Source organism: Haliaeetus leucocephalus, unplaced genomic scaffold (genome assembly GCF_000737465.1).
Source record: "Haliaeetus leucocephalus isolate CR32 unplaced genomic scaffold, Haliaeetus_leucocephalus-4.0 Scaffold871, whole genome shotgun sequence".
Taxonomy (NCBI): Eukaryota; Metazoa; Chordata; class Aves; order Accipitriformes; family Accipitridae; genus Haliaeetus; species Haliaeetus leucocephalus.
This window is the reverse complement of record NW_010973307.1, coordinates 727,001-740,175: the sequence shown is the minus strand read 5'-3', so window position 1 is coordinate 740,175 and position 13,175 is coordinate 727,001. Positions and strand designations below refer to the sequence as shown.

Sequence of the window (13,175 nt, the reverse complement as noted above, 5' to 3'; positions counted from 1 at the left end):
TCAGATGTGGATGTCTGCACTGTGAACTTCCCCAGTTTAGTGAGATAACTCCTAGTATGTGAGCTATGAGTTAGATGCTCTTGGAGTTTTTACCTTAAATATTTGTTTGTATTGGGATGACTGCACTGGTGATTGCAAACATAAGATGCCCAGATTTGCTCCTGAGGTGAGTGCTTGCATTCTGCTTCAATGCCTTAGAAGATCACTTAGTTGACAACACAGTCTAGGGCTGGGCAGGGAACACCATGAAATTAGAGTTATAATTTGACCATAAATCAACTTCATGAAACTTAAGACAACTAGTCCCCTATATAGTAAGCTATACTTCCTTTCCTAGTTCTCTGGTCAAAGGCAGCCCTGCTTTTTAAGTTTTCTGTATGTAACATAAAACCATCTAAATGGGGAAGTTTTGATTTGTTTCTCACTGAGTCTGAAAAATGAAAAAGAGATTTGAGCCATATTTGATACACAAACACCTGGACTTTGATTTTTAAAAATGAAGTACATAAACAGGTAATAAATCAGGCTATTAAAGCATTATGCTCAAACATTAACAATATACGGATCTTCTGGTTTTACAGAGATTTTGTCTGTATTGTAGAGTGGCATATTTTTCATATTACATACATTTTAAAAGCTTTTACAAGTGGATGTGGACCTGTTCTGCTCCTAAATTTTTCACAGAAGCAGCTCATTTTACATTACATTATTGATGTGCGTGTCATTGGTCCATTCACAAATCTGCAATTAGCAGATGGGAATATATATTTTGCTGTTTATTTCAAACATCAAGCAACTGAGCAAGTAAAAGCAAAAACTCTGAGGTGGTTATTAAAATACAGTTTCATTTTCCTTTCAGGTTATTTTTTAAAGCTGAAAAAGTGCTGATAATTGACATTTACCAAAACAAATCCCTTTCCACCATGTTAACTATTGTCCCTTTTGCATTTCCCTCTGCCATCTCCTTGCTCTCCCCACAAACACACTTGCCTAACGCTCTCCTGCCTCTTCCCAAATATTTTCCTTTAGCTTTCACATGCTCCCCTCTCAGTAACAGGTGTTTTCTCCTGCTCCCCCCACTTCTCTTCCCTTTTCCCGTTTCCCTGTGCCATGGGCTGTCGGAGGTGACTGTTTCCCAGGGGGTGCTTCACCTCATCGTATTTGGGAGAGAAGACTGAACCCTGTCTCATTCCTTAGGGAGCGTCTGTGAGTGACAACCCAGGACAAGATAATGTCACCCTGGAGGCCAACTTAAATTAGGAAATTTTTACAATTTTTTACAAATAAACCTAGTTTAATCTAGTGGAATATTTATTGAGAGTTGGCAACACTGCCAGTGGCAGGAGTTCAGCGGAAGACAAGCTCCTTAAAGTTTCCTAACACCTGACTTAGTAATTAATTTGTGCCTTAGTATATGTTACAGCTCATGTCTCATTCTGTTTGTTCTTTTGTAATCCACACTCCACAGTAACAGAAATTCTGATAGCCATGGAAGTGTTTAAGCCTATCTTTTAACCCTGTCTTGGCCTTAGCCATAGTTTATAAAATGAAACTAATTATTAGGGTTTGAGTATGGTAGAAGTTTTCAAGAACTCAAAGGCCATTCACTATTGGTTTAGATTGTTGTTTAAAATCTGTGCCAAATCTGCCTGTGATTTAACTCTTCTTGTCTTCACCGAACCTAATGCAAAGATAGATGTGGTCAGCTGAACAAGCAAGGGAAGCGAGAACTGCTGCAGCTATCAAGCCATACTTCGTACATTTCAAACCCTAAAGATGTGTTTATGTCCTTTAAAATCACAAACTGTAAGTCAGAGAGAGATTTAAACTGTAGGAGCTCATTTCCACCTCAGAATCTCTTTTGTTAAAACTGGCTAGCAGGATGATGTCACGGTTGTACGTATGCTTTAAACTGAATCAGCAGGCTCTGCTCTCAGGGGCAGTTGTGTCAGTGCTCCAGCGGGAGGGGGAATTCCGTATTTGAGGAGCTCCCAGTGAAGCAATGAGAGCCAGGACTGCATCTGCAGGATTACTTACTGCCGGGCAGGTTATCCCGGGGATGTCTTTTGGCGTGCTATACAGAGTGCTCCTCCAGAAAGCAAATGCTCCAACAGCTTTCATGGCAGAAGAGCTGTTAACCTCAGCAAGCAGCAGCGTTAAGTGCACAGTTCCTTTTGCTAAGAGATTCCTTCACTGCTCATTGTGCGATCTGTGATTCACAGAAGGCATCCTTCGCTGACTGCCACATTCCCACCCAACCTCTTCAGACTAAGGCTGCTCGACTCCTTTTCGAGCTCGTGTTTTCAGGATTTGGAACTATACCCCTGACAGATCAAGGAACTGTAGATCTCTATAAGACATTTTGCTAGCAACCACTTGATCCTCTTTTCCTGGCAGTGAATATTTCTTGCTACCCATATGGTCTTCTGTCTGTCTTCTAGCTGGAAAGCTACACTTTCAGCTGTATTTATTTGCTAACACTTTGTGTTCAACCTACGGTTTTGTCTGATGGCTGTTTTACTGATAGAGCCAAGAGTCTGCAGATAGATTGCATTAAAAAGTCAAAAGTGTAAGAAAAAAACCAGAAATAATACATCCTCTTTTAATTATAGCTGTTTCCCTGAAAATAAGTTTAGTTTACATGGGTTTATGTTTAGTACATAAATCTATTTCCTCTAAAGTGGAAATTCTTGAAAAAAAGCGGGTTTTTTTGCTGTGTAGCTTAAAGACAATATTTGAGAGTTGCTTAAAAATATATACTTAAACCTCTGTATTTGACATAAGATATGCAGGGACAACCCCGCGTGCTGCATTCCTACTCATTTGGACCCATGAGCGAGCCCAAGTCTCAACCTATGTTGTGAAACCATCGCTGCATTTCAGCGAGTTGCAGCTCCCTGGTTCTCCACCTTTGCAGCTGAAGAGAGACGTACGTTGTCTCTCCCACTCCACATCATCGACACAGGATTTTCAGCAGAGTTGTCGGTGCTGAAGAAGTGAACTCGCCAGCCACAGCAACACTGCAACTGTTTAATTTCACGACGGAAAGTTTTGCTGAAGATATAATAAACAAAAGGGTTATACGCTGTTGAAGATTTGGCAAACAGACAGGGCAGCAGCGTCGCAATGGGCTGTAGGGAATCGCTGGAGTTAAATATGGACCAGAAGCTGGCTGCTGCATACGGTGTCCAGGAGCTCAGGAACCCGACCGAGATGAGCACAGCCATCTGAAAGGGAAACAGGGCTTCAGTCCTCAGCTTGCACTGACAGCGTCTGATACTCGGGCACGTGGTGTGTGGATGAAACCACACCTGAACCAGCTGAAATACCCGAAACTGTACGCTTGCTATGTTGTGACATGAGCACGGTAACACTGGACAGTGCATATATGCTGTTATTCCCCCCTAGCAGATCTACACTGTGGGTTTCTTTAAGGCAGTTGTTTTCATCTCCTTCCCTGACTCTGGCTGCGATATCCCATGGGAGACACAGCCCAACCAGACAGTATAGCCTATCAGTACACTGGCTTCTAGAAAGCTTGGGTCAGTTCTGCTTTTCCACAAGAAATGAGCAACTGAAGTGCTTATTTGAAAAAAGGTTAAATTAAAAAATCCTGTTTCCATACAGAATTTCTGTGTAGCTCTCACTCAGACTAGCCACTCAGTCAATTAAAAATACCTAGGATGACAGAGCAAGACCTCCACCCCAGCTACAACATGAAAGGATTCAACAGCTATGCCAGCATGACTGGAAATCTGTAAGTCCATGAAAATCTGGGATGCAACTGCCTAAAGATTTAACAAGCTGCATTGTACCTACGATATATTATCCTGATCAAGCTACTGAAATGACAAATATTCCAGGAGCCCCCTGCTCCTCTGAGGAGGGCAGAGCGTAGGTGAGACTCAAACCACATCTCCATCTTTGGTCAATATTAGACAAAAGCAATGAAGGGTCATCATGAGCCATGCATGAGCAGAGCCAGTTCTCTGCAAGCTCCTGATTACTGCAGACTCTTCTCATCGCTGGGATAACTCACCAATGTCAGCTTCTTCTCCAGTTTAGCTGCGTTAGGGATCCTGTCAATATTCTGGATCTCTTGGTATGCTTTATGAACCTTCCAGGCGATTCCCAAGTAACAGGCAACGATGGTCAGTGCAGGCAGGACCGTGCACAGGAGGAACATGCTCAGGATGAACGAAAAGCCATTGGAGGAGTTGTGGAACTTGCTCCAGGCTATTGTACAAGAGATGCCAAATGGCTCAGGGCCGTAGTAACCCCAGCCTACCAAGGGCAGAATGGCCCAGAGCAAGGAGTAGAGCCAGATGAAAGTAATCAAGATGCGAACAGTGTTCTTGGGGATTTTGTTACCTGCAAGAAAGAGGAAGAGCAAGCATATATGGATCTCATCTCAGCCACACGGTTTTTGCCATAACTTCTTCTCTAACAGAAGGATGGTGGCTACAAATATGCCTGGGCTGCTGATGCAGTTTGCTAATCTCTGGTCTCCTTGAAAAACATAACAGAGAGTGTCCGTGGATTGGGTGAGACCTGAGTGCAGCCCTCAGTGCTGATCTAAAGTTTAGGAAGTCAGGGAGCTTTAGAAGATCAAGCTGACCCCAAATGTACCATGCTTCCAGCCCAGGAATGCCAGGAGAATACTCCTTCCTCTCAAATTCCAGTGTGTCTGCTTGCACATAAATAGGAAGAAAAGACAGTCTGGTCCAGCAAAACATTTGGGCTCTCCACTCTCAGGTGTTTTCACTTGGTATTACTGAGAAGTGAGAAACCTCATTGTTTAATAAGGAATTTAATCAGATCCTTCTAGGAACATTAGGGTTTGATACTGGACTAAAAGCTGAGTCTTATTCCTACGGTTACTGAACTGATACTCCATCCCCTATTCAGCAAAGCACCTCTCTGAACATAATAGCCCAAATGCACCACTACAAGGTTACCAGAAATGTAATTACTTACTGTTAGACTTGGATGAATTGGTAACAAGGAATCGAATCACAGCCATGGCACACAGGGTCATCATGCTGCAGACACCAAAAAGGAAACCCATCAGGGCATAATATATGCAGGACGCATCTCCTCCCAGCCAAGCGTGGTTCCAGGCAGATGCAATGGCCAGCGGATACATGCTGAGTGCCATTCCAATGTCTGCTACTGCCAAGTTGACTGTAAGCAGCTCCGGTGACTTCAGGAGGGAAGAGCGTTTCACAGCTGTAGCAAGGACGGCTGAATTTCCAAGGATTGTCAGGATGGCTGAAAGAGAAGAATCAGCACAGGCATTAATATCCCCTGGTCAGCACACCTGTGAAATGCTTATCTATACAAAGGATGTGAAAATGCTGGTCGTTAGCCTGGGACTAAAGTCTAGAAGACAGGACAGACTGGAAGACGAGCCAGCGTTCAGCACCTCCCGGGACAACACAGTGCTGGGCTGATGCTTTGAAAACACGCGGGCATGTATCTGCCACGCTCTGCTGCGAAACCTTGTTCTTCAGCTCGTGGCGAGGAAACGTGTTCTCTTAGATAGCAGATAGGACATGCCACCTGGATGGCATTTCTGAGAGCTGCTACACAGCTCAGCATCCTCACCACAGCATCCACTCTTTTGCTTCAGCCAGCTTTTGGGTTTCAATTCCTGCCTCCCTGCTAGACAGGGATTTCCCAGTCAGGCTGTGTTTCCACTATGGACCTGCTAGAGCAAAGAGCACGTCAGTTTTCTGTTCACAGCCTCCTGTAGTGCTGGCCTGCCTTACCGACTGGGGGAAATTTTGTCATATGAATAGTAGACCATATCTTGCCCCTTCACATCACCACACTATAGCTCTTCATTTCCATGTCACACTCCCCCTCTCCATGCACTATATCCCACCTATTCCCTTGCGGCTCGTATCTCATGTGAATAGCTCCACTCTTTTACGGTATCTTGCACAACACGCTATCAAGTAAAATGGACCTATCCACCTTCATTTTTCCCTGGTAATATCCCTGCTTACTTCTCCTTCCTGCTGGAGAACTCCAGCTGTCCTGTCTGCTTGTCCCCTCCTCCCGTCTGATGCCCCCCACATCCCAAAACCGTCCCTCTTTGCAACGTATCTTCCACTGGAGCCCCAGCACAAGCCTCCTGGACTCTGAGCTGCCTTGATAGTCGACATGTGCTGGCTGGGCAGCTCAGGGTCCTCGCTGGTCAAGCGGCTGAGAATGACTATGTGCCGCAGTTCAGACACCCACACTGTTCTGGTGGTCTCTGAGCGCAGTGAGACAGACCATAGAAATTGTTTAGCCAGAGGCATGCAACAGACCAGAGATTACTTTGCAAAAAACCCCGTCAGATATACATTATTCAGATATGCCACAGGGCTTCAAAGCGTTCACGACAACAGTGTCAAAAGTACATGTGGCAAACAACTCGTTTTCTCTTTTCTTTCAAGTGAACATTGTGCTGGAGCTACATTCTGATCAAAGGTTTTCCTGAGAAGGTGTCCTCTACAGTCAGAAGTGAAATAAGGAAACAGAAAAGACTCTGTCATGTTCTCTCGTCGCTGTGAATGCTAGAAGGCTGCATTTGCTTGCACATACCCCGTAATAAAGTGCCCACAGAGGAATTAATAAAGGCATGTGCAACAAAATGACATAAATACAGTAGCATAAATCCAAGAATAGGCAGAGGTGTCAGGAGAAAGCCTTAAATGAAACAGAGGTACAGATCTGAGACCCCACATCCCTCATTCATTGACTTTTTAACCACATGCATTCACTTGGCACCTCTGGATACGTCTAAAGAGTTCCCTGAGCTCTCAAGCGTTGTGTGTCTGCACACGGAGATGCCCACGGTGGCTTGGCACAGGACCGCTTGCTGACAGAGAGCAACCTGTGGCTTGGTGGGAAGAACACTCTCCTGCCAAATGACGGCCGCAGGCTGGGACGTCCTCGGGCTTCAGGAGGAAAATGAACCCGGTTCACTTTCTTCTGAGGGAGCCCTAAGCACTACGCAAGAGGTAGGGAAGTTTAGTCTTACCATCAGCGGTGGGCATCCAGGCTCACCCTCTCTTTTCCTTGGAGAGATGCTATTCCCCTCCATCCCACCGCCTGTGGCCGGCACGGGACAAAACTGTGCAAGAGTGGGCTAGTAATCAGCTAGCAGAGAGGTTTGTGGTGAGTGCTGCAGCCCGTGCCCTGGCTTTGTTGTTTCCTAATGAGAACATAATTTCAGGGGACATATAGGCCTTGCCGCAGCCCCCAGTGGGGTGGCAAAGCTACGGATAAATACAACAAGGTTTCCAGTTAAGCTGACTGCTTCGTATATGGGATGTTTCTGAGACTACCTACGCAATGTAGTGAGCCTGGCTGACACAGGAGGCTCTTGATCCAGTGCTGGAAGCTATGCCTGAAGCTTAGGTGCCTAAAAGCCCTTTAAGAGAGGTGTGAGACTGTAGCATGGTGGCACAAGAGCAGTATCAGCAAGGGTAGCTCCAGCCTCCAGCCCTTTGTTGCTGCCCCGTCCCATTACCTGAACTGTATCTACGTATTTACATTTGTATGAGAGAGGAGCTGGCATCCTGACTTGGATTAAAAGCAAAACCCTTCGTTGTTTTGCAGATAGTGATTTTTCTCACCCTGAGTTGTACTCTCTGCTGTCAGCACAGCTGAGGAGACAGCACAGTGCGGTGCAGGGAAAAGTGTGAAGGAACAGGGGTGAGATGTGAAATGCTAAAGCCCAGCATTGCTGCCCAAAGCTTCTCTATTAAAGCACATAAAAATATATGCTTGTCTTCCTTAAATGCATCTCAGCCAGGGTTTTCGAATGAGCTGAAGGGAAGAAGGTACTTGCATCTCAGCAAAATTCAGTTGGACTGCATGCCTAAACCAGTTCAGCTCCTCTCCAAATCTGATAGTAAACAAATCACCTGGGTACATGCAACAAACAGACAAGGAAGAAAATGCTTAGCTAAAGCTGAGCTGGAGCAGACTTGTATTTCATTGTAAATCTGCCTTCAGCAGGGCAAACAGGCCATTATAAAACCCAAAAGTGCTATTTGGAAACCCTTTGCTGTTTTATACCAGTTTATCCTACCAAGACATAGCTACTCTTCATGCATAATGAACATCCCCCACGCAAGGAGCAGCCCAAAGTTGCTCTCCCCAATCAGTCTCATGAAACGGGCTGCCTCATCTCTCAAAATTCACAGGGCTGAGATGCCAGGATAAGTGGCGGACAACTCATTTTGGATACTTGTGATGCCGCAGAGGCAAACTTATGCTGGCAGATCTTCAGCATCGATACGAAAGATTGCAAATCTGAGAGCAGAGATTAATCCTGGCATCCAACCGACTCGAAGGCAATAAGCAGGAACCTGTGTGGAAACAGATTTTCTACCATTTCCCTCCAGCTTCCACTGGAGCTGCCGGTGCCGACCACAGCACAGAGAGGGCAGCCCCGGTGCGTCCGCTCCTGGGCTTGAAGCAAACAAGCAGGCTGTGAAGGCAGAACTCACCTATGATCAGAAGAAAGACTCCAGCTCCATAATCCACAACCGGGTGGAGTTTGGAAATGTATTGCTCCTCCATTGTCCCTTCTGGAAGTGGGTGAAAGTTTTAAATCAAAGGCGAAGTGACTGTAGGGGCAAAGAGACTCTTCCTCATGGTTTGCCTGCTGCGGATGCGAGCTGGACAGTTGGGTGCTGCCGGCGTGAAGGGACCCTTCTGCTTTCTCCTCTCGCCGTCCCTCTCGTGTGGCAGGGGAGAAGCCTGGAGTGAGAGAAAGCCTCCCTCCCTGGGGATTCAGAGTGAAAGCTCTCGGCAGAGCCACTGCCGGAGCGATCCCGCCTGCCTGGCTGGCAGAGCATCTCTCCACCCACCCCCTCCTCTCACACCGCTCCGCTCCTTTGGCTTGTCAAGGAACTTCACAATGCAAATCCCCTCAGACTGCCATCGCTGAGCACAAACTATTGTCATTCAACCATCAGCAGCCTTGGGAAATAAATCCAGGCTGAGGGATCAGGCAGGGGAAGGAAGGTTGGGAGTTCCGTTTTCCAGCTTTATGGCTGTGTACGGGACATACGAGGTTGGGGCAGGGGGATCTCTATGTTGAAGTATGAGAGGAAAGCTGTTTGCTGGAGGGGTTCAGAAGGGTCAAAGTCACAGCACTGAAGGCAGGACTTTCAGAGCTGCTGCAGGGCAGAACTGGAGGATGCTCAGCCCGGTGTGCACAGCTGCAGAGCACCACAGCAGGACCAAGCTCTCAGTTCACCCTACTGACACTCCAGTGTTTTTATTTGGCAAGCAACCAGAGCAATGCCTCACATCCAAGTTTACCTTCTCCTTGTAATATCTGAGCCTAAAATCATCATCATGCTCTCCCAGTCTTTATAAACAATGCTAAGTTTTGCTCCAGGCTCCAAATATGTGTTACATCTAGCGATTTACATAGGCTCATCTAGCGATTTACATAGGCTCATCTAGTAATTTACATACACAGGTCTTGATTTTGGTGCATGCAATTTACAACTCTGTAGTTGCAATTAGCCCAGGCAGCACCCAGCCAGCACACTGAAGAGTTGATCTATCCTAAATTATTTAATTCTGGTACCTGGATATGCTAAGTTGCATTAGCATCATTCTCTGCTTGGCCTATTTTACTCTGTTCAGACATAGGGAATTTTAAGATCCTCAAGAGCACATAGGCATCTCCTGTCCAATCTAGGTAGAATTTAGGTGCTTAAGTATAGCAGTAACAGCCTAAATTCTGAAATCCTTAGGAATCTGAGAGACTTTAAAAGCTTTGAGTTTCACCAGAAAGCAAAACTGGCCATGCACAGAGATGCTGCCACCTCAGCTTTGCTGCACGTCTCTGTGCTTGTTCCTGCTGAAGCTGTCTGGGATTTATACATCAGGGATCCCTGCACTGGAGTCTTTGAGGGGTTTAATTCAGCAACAAAGTACATGCAACACACCACATATAGCACAGGGCTCAGTAGCACTCACAGCCCTCTCAGGGCACATTTTTCCTAAAAGCTTAGCCATCCTCCCTGAAATGGAAAAACCAGTTCCCTCCTCTGGTTTCAGAGACTTGAATACATGTTTTTCCCGCAAGAGTGTTTTATTCTGCAGTTTATGGTTGCCTTGGGGTGAGGAAAATGCCATAATAGAAAGGTGCTTTCCTCTCCACTTGAAGTTTGATTGCTCCACAGCTAAGTCACAAGATTGGAGGGAGAGAAAACAAATGGTGTCTGACTCTCTATGATGCTGAAATGAGCCCTTGCTCCAAAAGTTGTTAATATATTTTACAATGAACAGCTATGGCATAAATAAACATGCAGGGGTAATAATGGTAGTTCAGTACTGGCCACTAGCTGTAGCTTCAAAGTGAGTCAATCTCACAGAGGTGCTGGGCAGGGTATGGTTGTCACTTCAGAGAAACAAAATCCCTGTATCTGGGACCATGGCCCCACGTCAGGATTCCCCACTGTCAGCATGCTGGGTGTTAGGAGTTTTGTTCTTACTAAATCTGCCTCCAGCACTGAATAGAGAACGAAATTCAGCACTTATTCTGCTGTCAGAGACACAAATCTTATTTTTAGAGGAGACTGAGCACTACTAAGAGTTAGGTAGTTTCATTAGCCCACAGCAGTGCTCTAGTTCCCAAGTCCTGCTGCCAGGAACTAAATGTAGGCAAGATATCGCAGAGAGAGCAGAGAGGGAATGTCGATTTTTCCATCAGAGAACAGACACTGTAGCTCACAGTATTACCAGAATGGAGATTTCAAGAGATGCTACAACCTAATGATCCCCATCCTCAGAAACCACTTCCCTGTGCTAAGCTACTTCTTGACTGACGCTGGCTTATGTGTAGTCAGCTCAAGTGTTTCTGAAAAATTCCCCCAACCCTTTCCATGTTGCTCCAAAATCAGTAGAAGCACAACGGAGTCTGTATGTACTCATGGCATAGATAAGTACTAGGAGATGGAACAGTCCACCAGCTCTTCTCCAGTCAGATACGTGCAAACGCACGTAGCATGGGGAATAAACAAGAAGAGTTAGAAATGTGCGCACGGCTGCAGGGCTGTGATCTTACTGGCATCATGGAGATGTGGTGGGATGGGTCCTGTGACTGGCGTGTTGGAATGGAAGGATACAGGGTCTTTAGGAACGATGGGGAGGGAAGACAAGGAGGGGGTGTCACCCTCTATGTCAATGACCAGGTGGAGCACATGGAGCTCTGCCTGGGGATGGATGAGGAGCTGACAGAGAGGTTATGGGTCAGGATTAAAGGGAGGGCAGGGACAGGTGACATTATAGTGGGGGGCTGCTACAGGCCACCCGACCAGGAAGACCGAGTGGGTGAGACCCTCTATAGACAGAGAGGAGCACCTCACGTTCACAAGCCCTGGTCTTCATGGGGGACTTCAATCACCCCAATATCTGTTGGAGGGACAACACGGCAGGGCATAAGCAATCCAGGAGGTTCCTGGAATGTGTTGATGATAAATTCCTTCTCCAAGTGATGGAGGAGCCGAGGAGAGGTGCTATGCTGGACCTTGTTCTCACCAACAAGGAGGGGCTGGTGGGGAATGTGAAGCTCAAGGGCAGCCTTGGCTGCAGTGACCATGAAACAGTGGAGTTCAAGATCCTTAGGGCAGTGAGGAGGGTGCACAGCAAGCTCACTACCCTGGCCTTCAGGAGAGCAGACTTTGGCCTCTTCAGGGATCTGCTTGGTAGAGTACCATGGGATAAAGCCCTGGACCAAAGAGGTGCCCAAGAAAGCTGGTTAATATTCAAGGAATATTGCCCAAACTTAGGAGCAATGCATCCTAACAACAGAGGAAGCCAAAACACCAGGAGGTCTGTGTGGATGAACAAGGAGCTCCTGGACAAACTCAAACACAAAAAGGAAGCTCACAGAGGGTGGAAGCAAGGTCAGGTAGCCTGGGAGGAATACAGAGAAATTGTCCGAGCAGCCAGGGATCAGGTGAGGAAAGCTAAAGCCCTGATAGAATTAAATCTGGCCAGGGATATCAAAGGCAACAAGAAAAGCTTCTATAGATATGTCAGTGATAAAAGGAAGACTAGGGAAAATGTGGGCCCTCTCTGGAAGGAAACAGGAGACCTGGTTACCCAGGTTATGGAGAAGGTTGAGGTACTCAGCTACTTTTTGCCTCACTCTTCACCAGCAAGTGCTCCAGCCACACCACCCAAGTCACAGAAAGAAAAGGCAGGGACTGGGAGAATGAAGAACTGTCCACTGTAGGAGAAGATCAGGTTCAAGTCCATCTAAGGAACCTGAAGGTGCACAAGTCCATGGGACCTGATGAGATGCATCTGCAGATCCTGAGGGAACTGGCAGATGAAGTGGCTAAGCCACTATCCATCATATTTGAGAAGTCATGGCAGGCCAGGGAAGTTCCCACTGACTGGAAAAGAGAAACATAACCCTCATTTTTAAAAAGGGGAAAAAAGACCTGGGGAACTACAGGCCAGTCAGTCTCACCTCTGTGCCTGGCAAGATCATGGAGCGGATCTTCCTGGAAACTATGCTAGGGCACATGGAAAATAAAGACATAATTGGTGACAGCCAACATGGCTTTAAGGGCAAATCGTGCCTGACAAATTTGGCGGCCTTCTACAATGAGGTTACAGCATTGGTGGATAAGGGAAGAGAAACAGACGTCATCTACGTGGACTTGTGCAAAGCATTTGACACTGTCCCGCACAACATCCTTGTCTCTAAATTGGAGAGACGTGGATTTGATGGATAGACCACTCGGTGGACAAGGAATTGTCTGCATGGTTGCACTGAAAGAGTTATGGTCGACAGCTCGATGTCTGAGTGGTGACCAGTGACAAGTGGTGTTTCTGAGGGGTCGGTATTGGGACTGGCGCTGTTTAACATCTTTGTCAGCAGCATGGGCAGTGGGATTGAGTGCACCCTCAGCAAGTTTGCTGATGACACCAAGCTGTGTGGTGCAGTTGACACACTGGAGGGAAGGGATGCCGTCCAGAGCGACCTTGACAGGCTTGAGACATGGGCCCGTGAGAACCTCATGAAGTTCAACAAGGCCAAGTGCAAGGTCCAGCACATGGGTCCGGGCAATCCCAAGCACAAATAAAGGCTGGGAGATGAAGAGATTGAGAGCAGCCCTGAGGAGAAGGACTTGGGGCTG

The 13,175-nt window shown here is 46.6% G+C and overlaps 1 protein-coding gene across 1 annotated transcript; it reads right to left on the bottom strand.

Moving 5' to 3' along the window:
• Nucleotides 1-2,867: 2,867 nt before the first annotated feature.
• Nucleotides 2,868-8,588, bottom strand: LOC104841429 (opsin-5-like). Its single transcript, XM_010583099.1, has 4 exons — nucleotides 8,511-8,588; nucleotides 4,978-5,271; nucleotides 4,040-4,371; nucleotides 2,868-3,227 (listed from the first exon to the last, which is right to left on the bottom strand). Exons 1-4 carry the CDS (start codon nucleotides 8,581-8,583, stop codon nucleotides 2,880-2,882), a joined length of 1,047 nt encoding a protein of 348 aa, XP_010581401.1. The 5' UTR covers nucleotides 8,584-8,588; the 3' UTR covers nucleotides 2,868-2,879.
• Between the last annotated feature and the right edge of the window lie 4,587 nt (nucleotides 8,589-13,175).

Bases quoted from the DNA above. Each gene is read 5' to 3' on its own strand.
- LOC104841429 (XM_010583099.1), bottom strand. From the start codon at position 8,583: ATGGAGGAGCAATACATTTCCAAACTCCACCCGGTTGTGGATTATGGA. The intron at 5,272-8,510 runs GTGAGTTCTGCC...CTTCTCTTTCAG, and splicing joins AGTCTTTCTTCTGATCATAG to CCATCCTGACAATCCTTGGA. The intron at 4,372-4,977 runs GTAAGTAATTAC...TCTTTCTTGCAG, and splicing joins CAATTCATCCAAGTCTAACA to GTAACAAAATCCCCAAGAAC.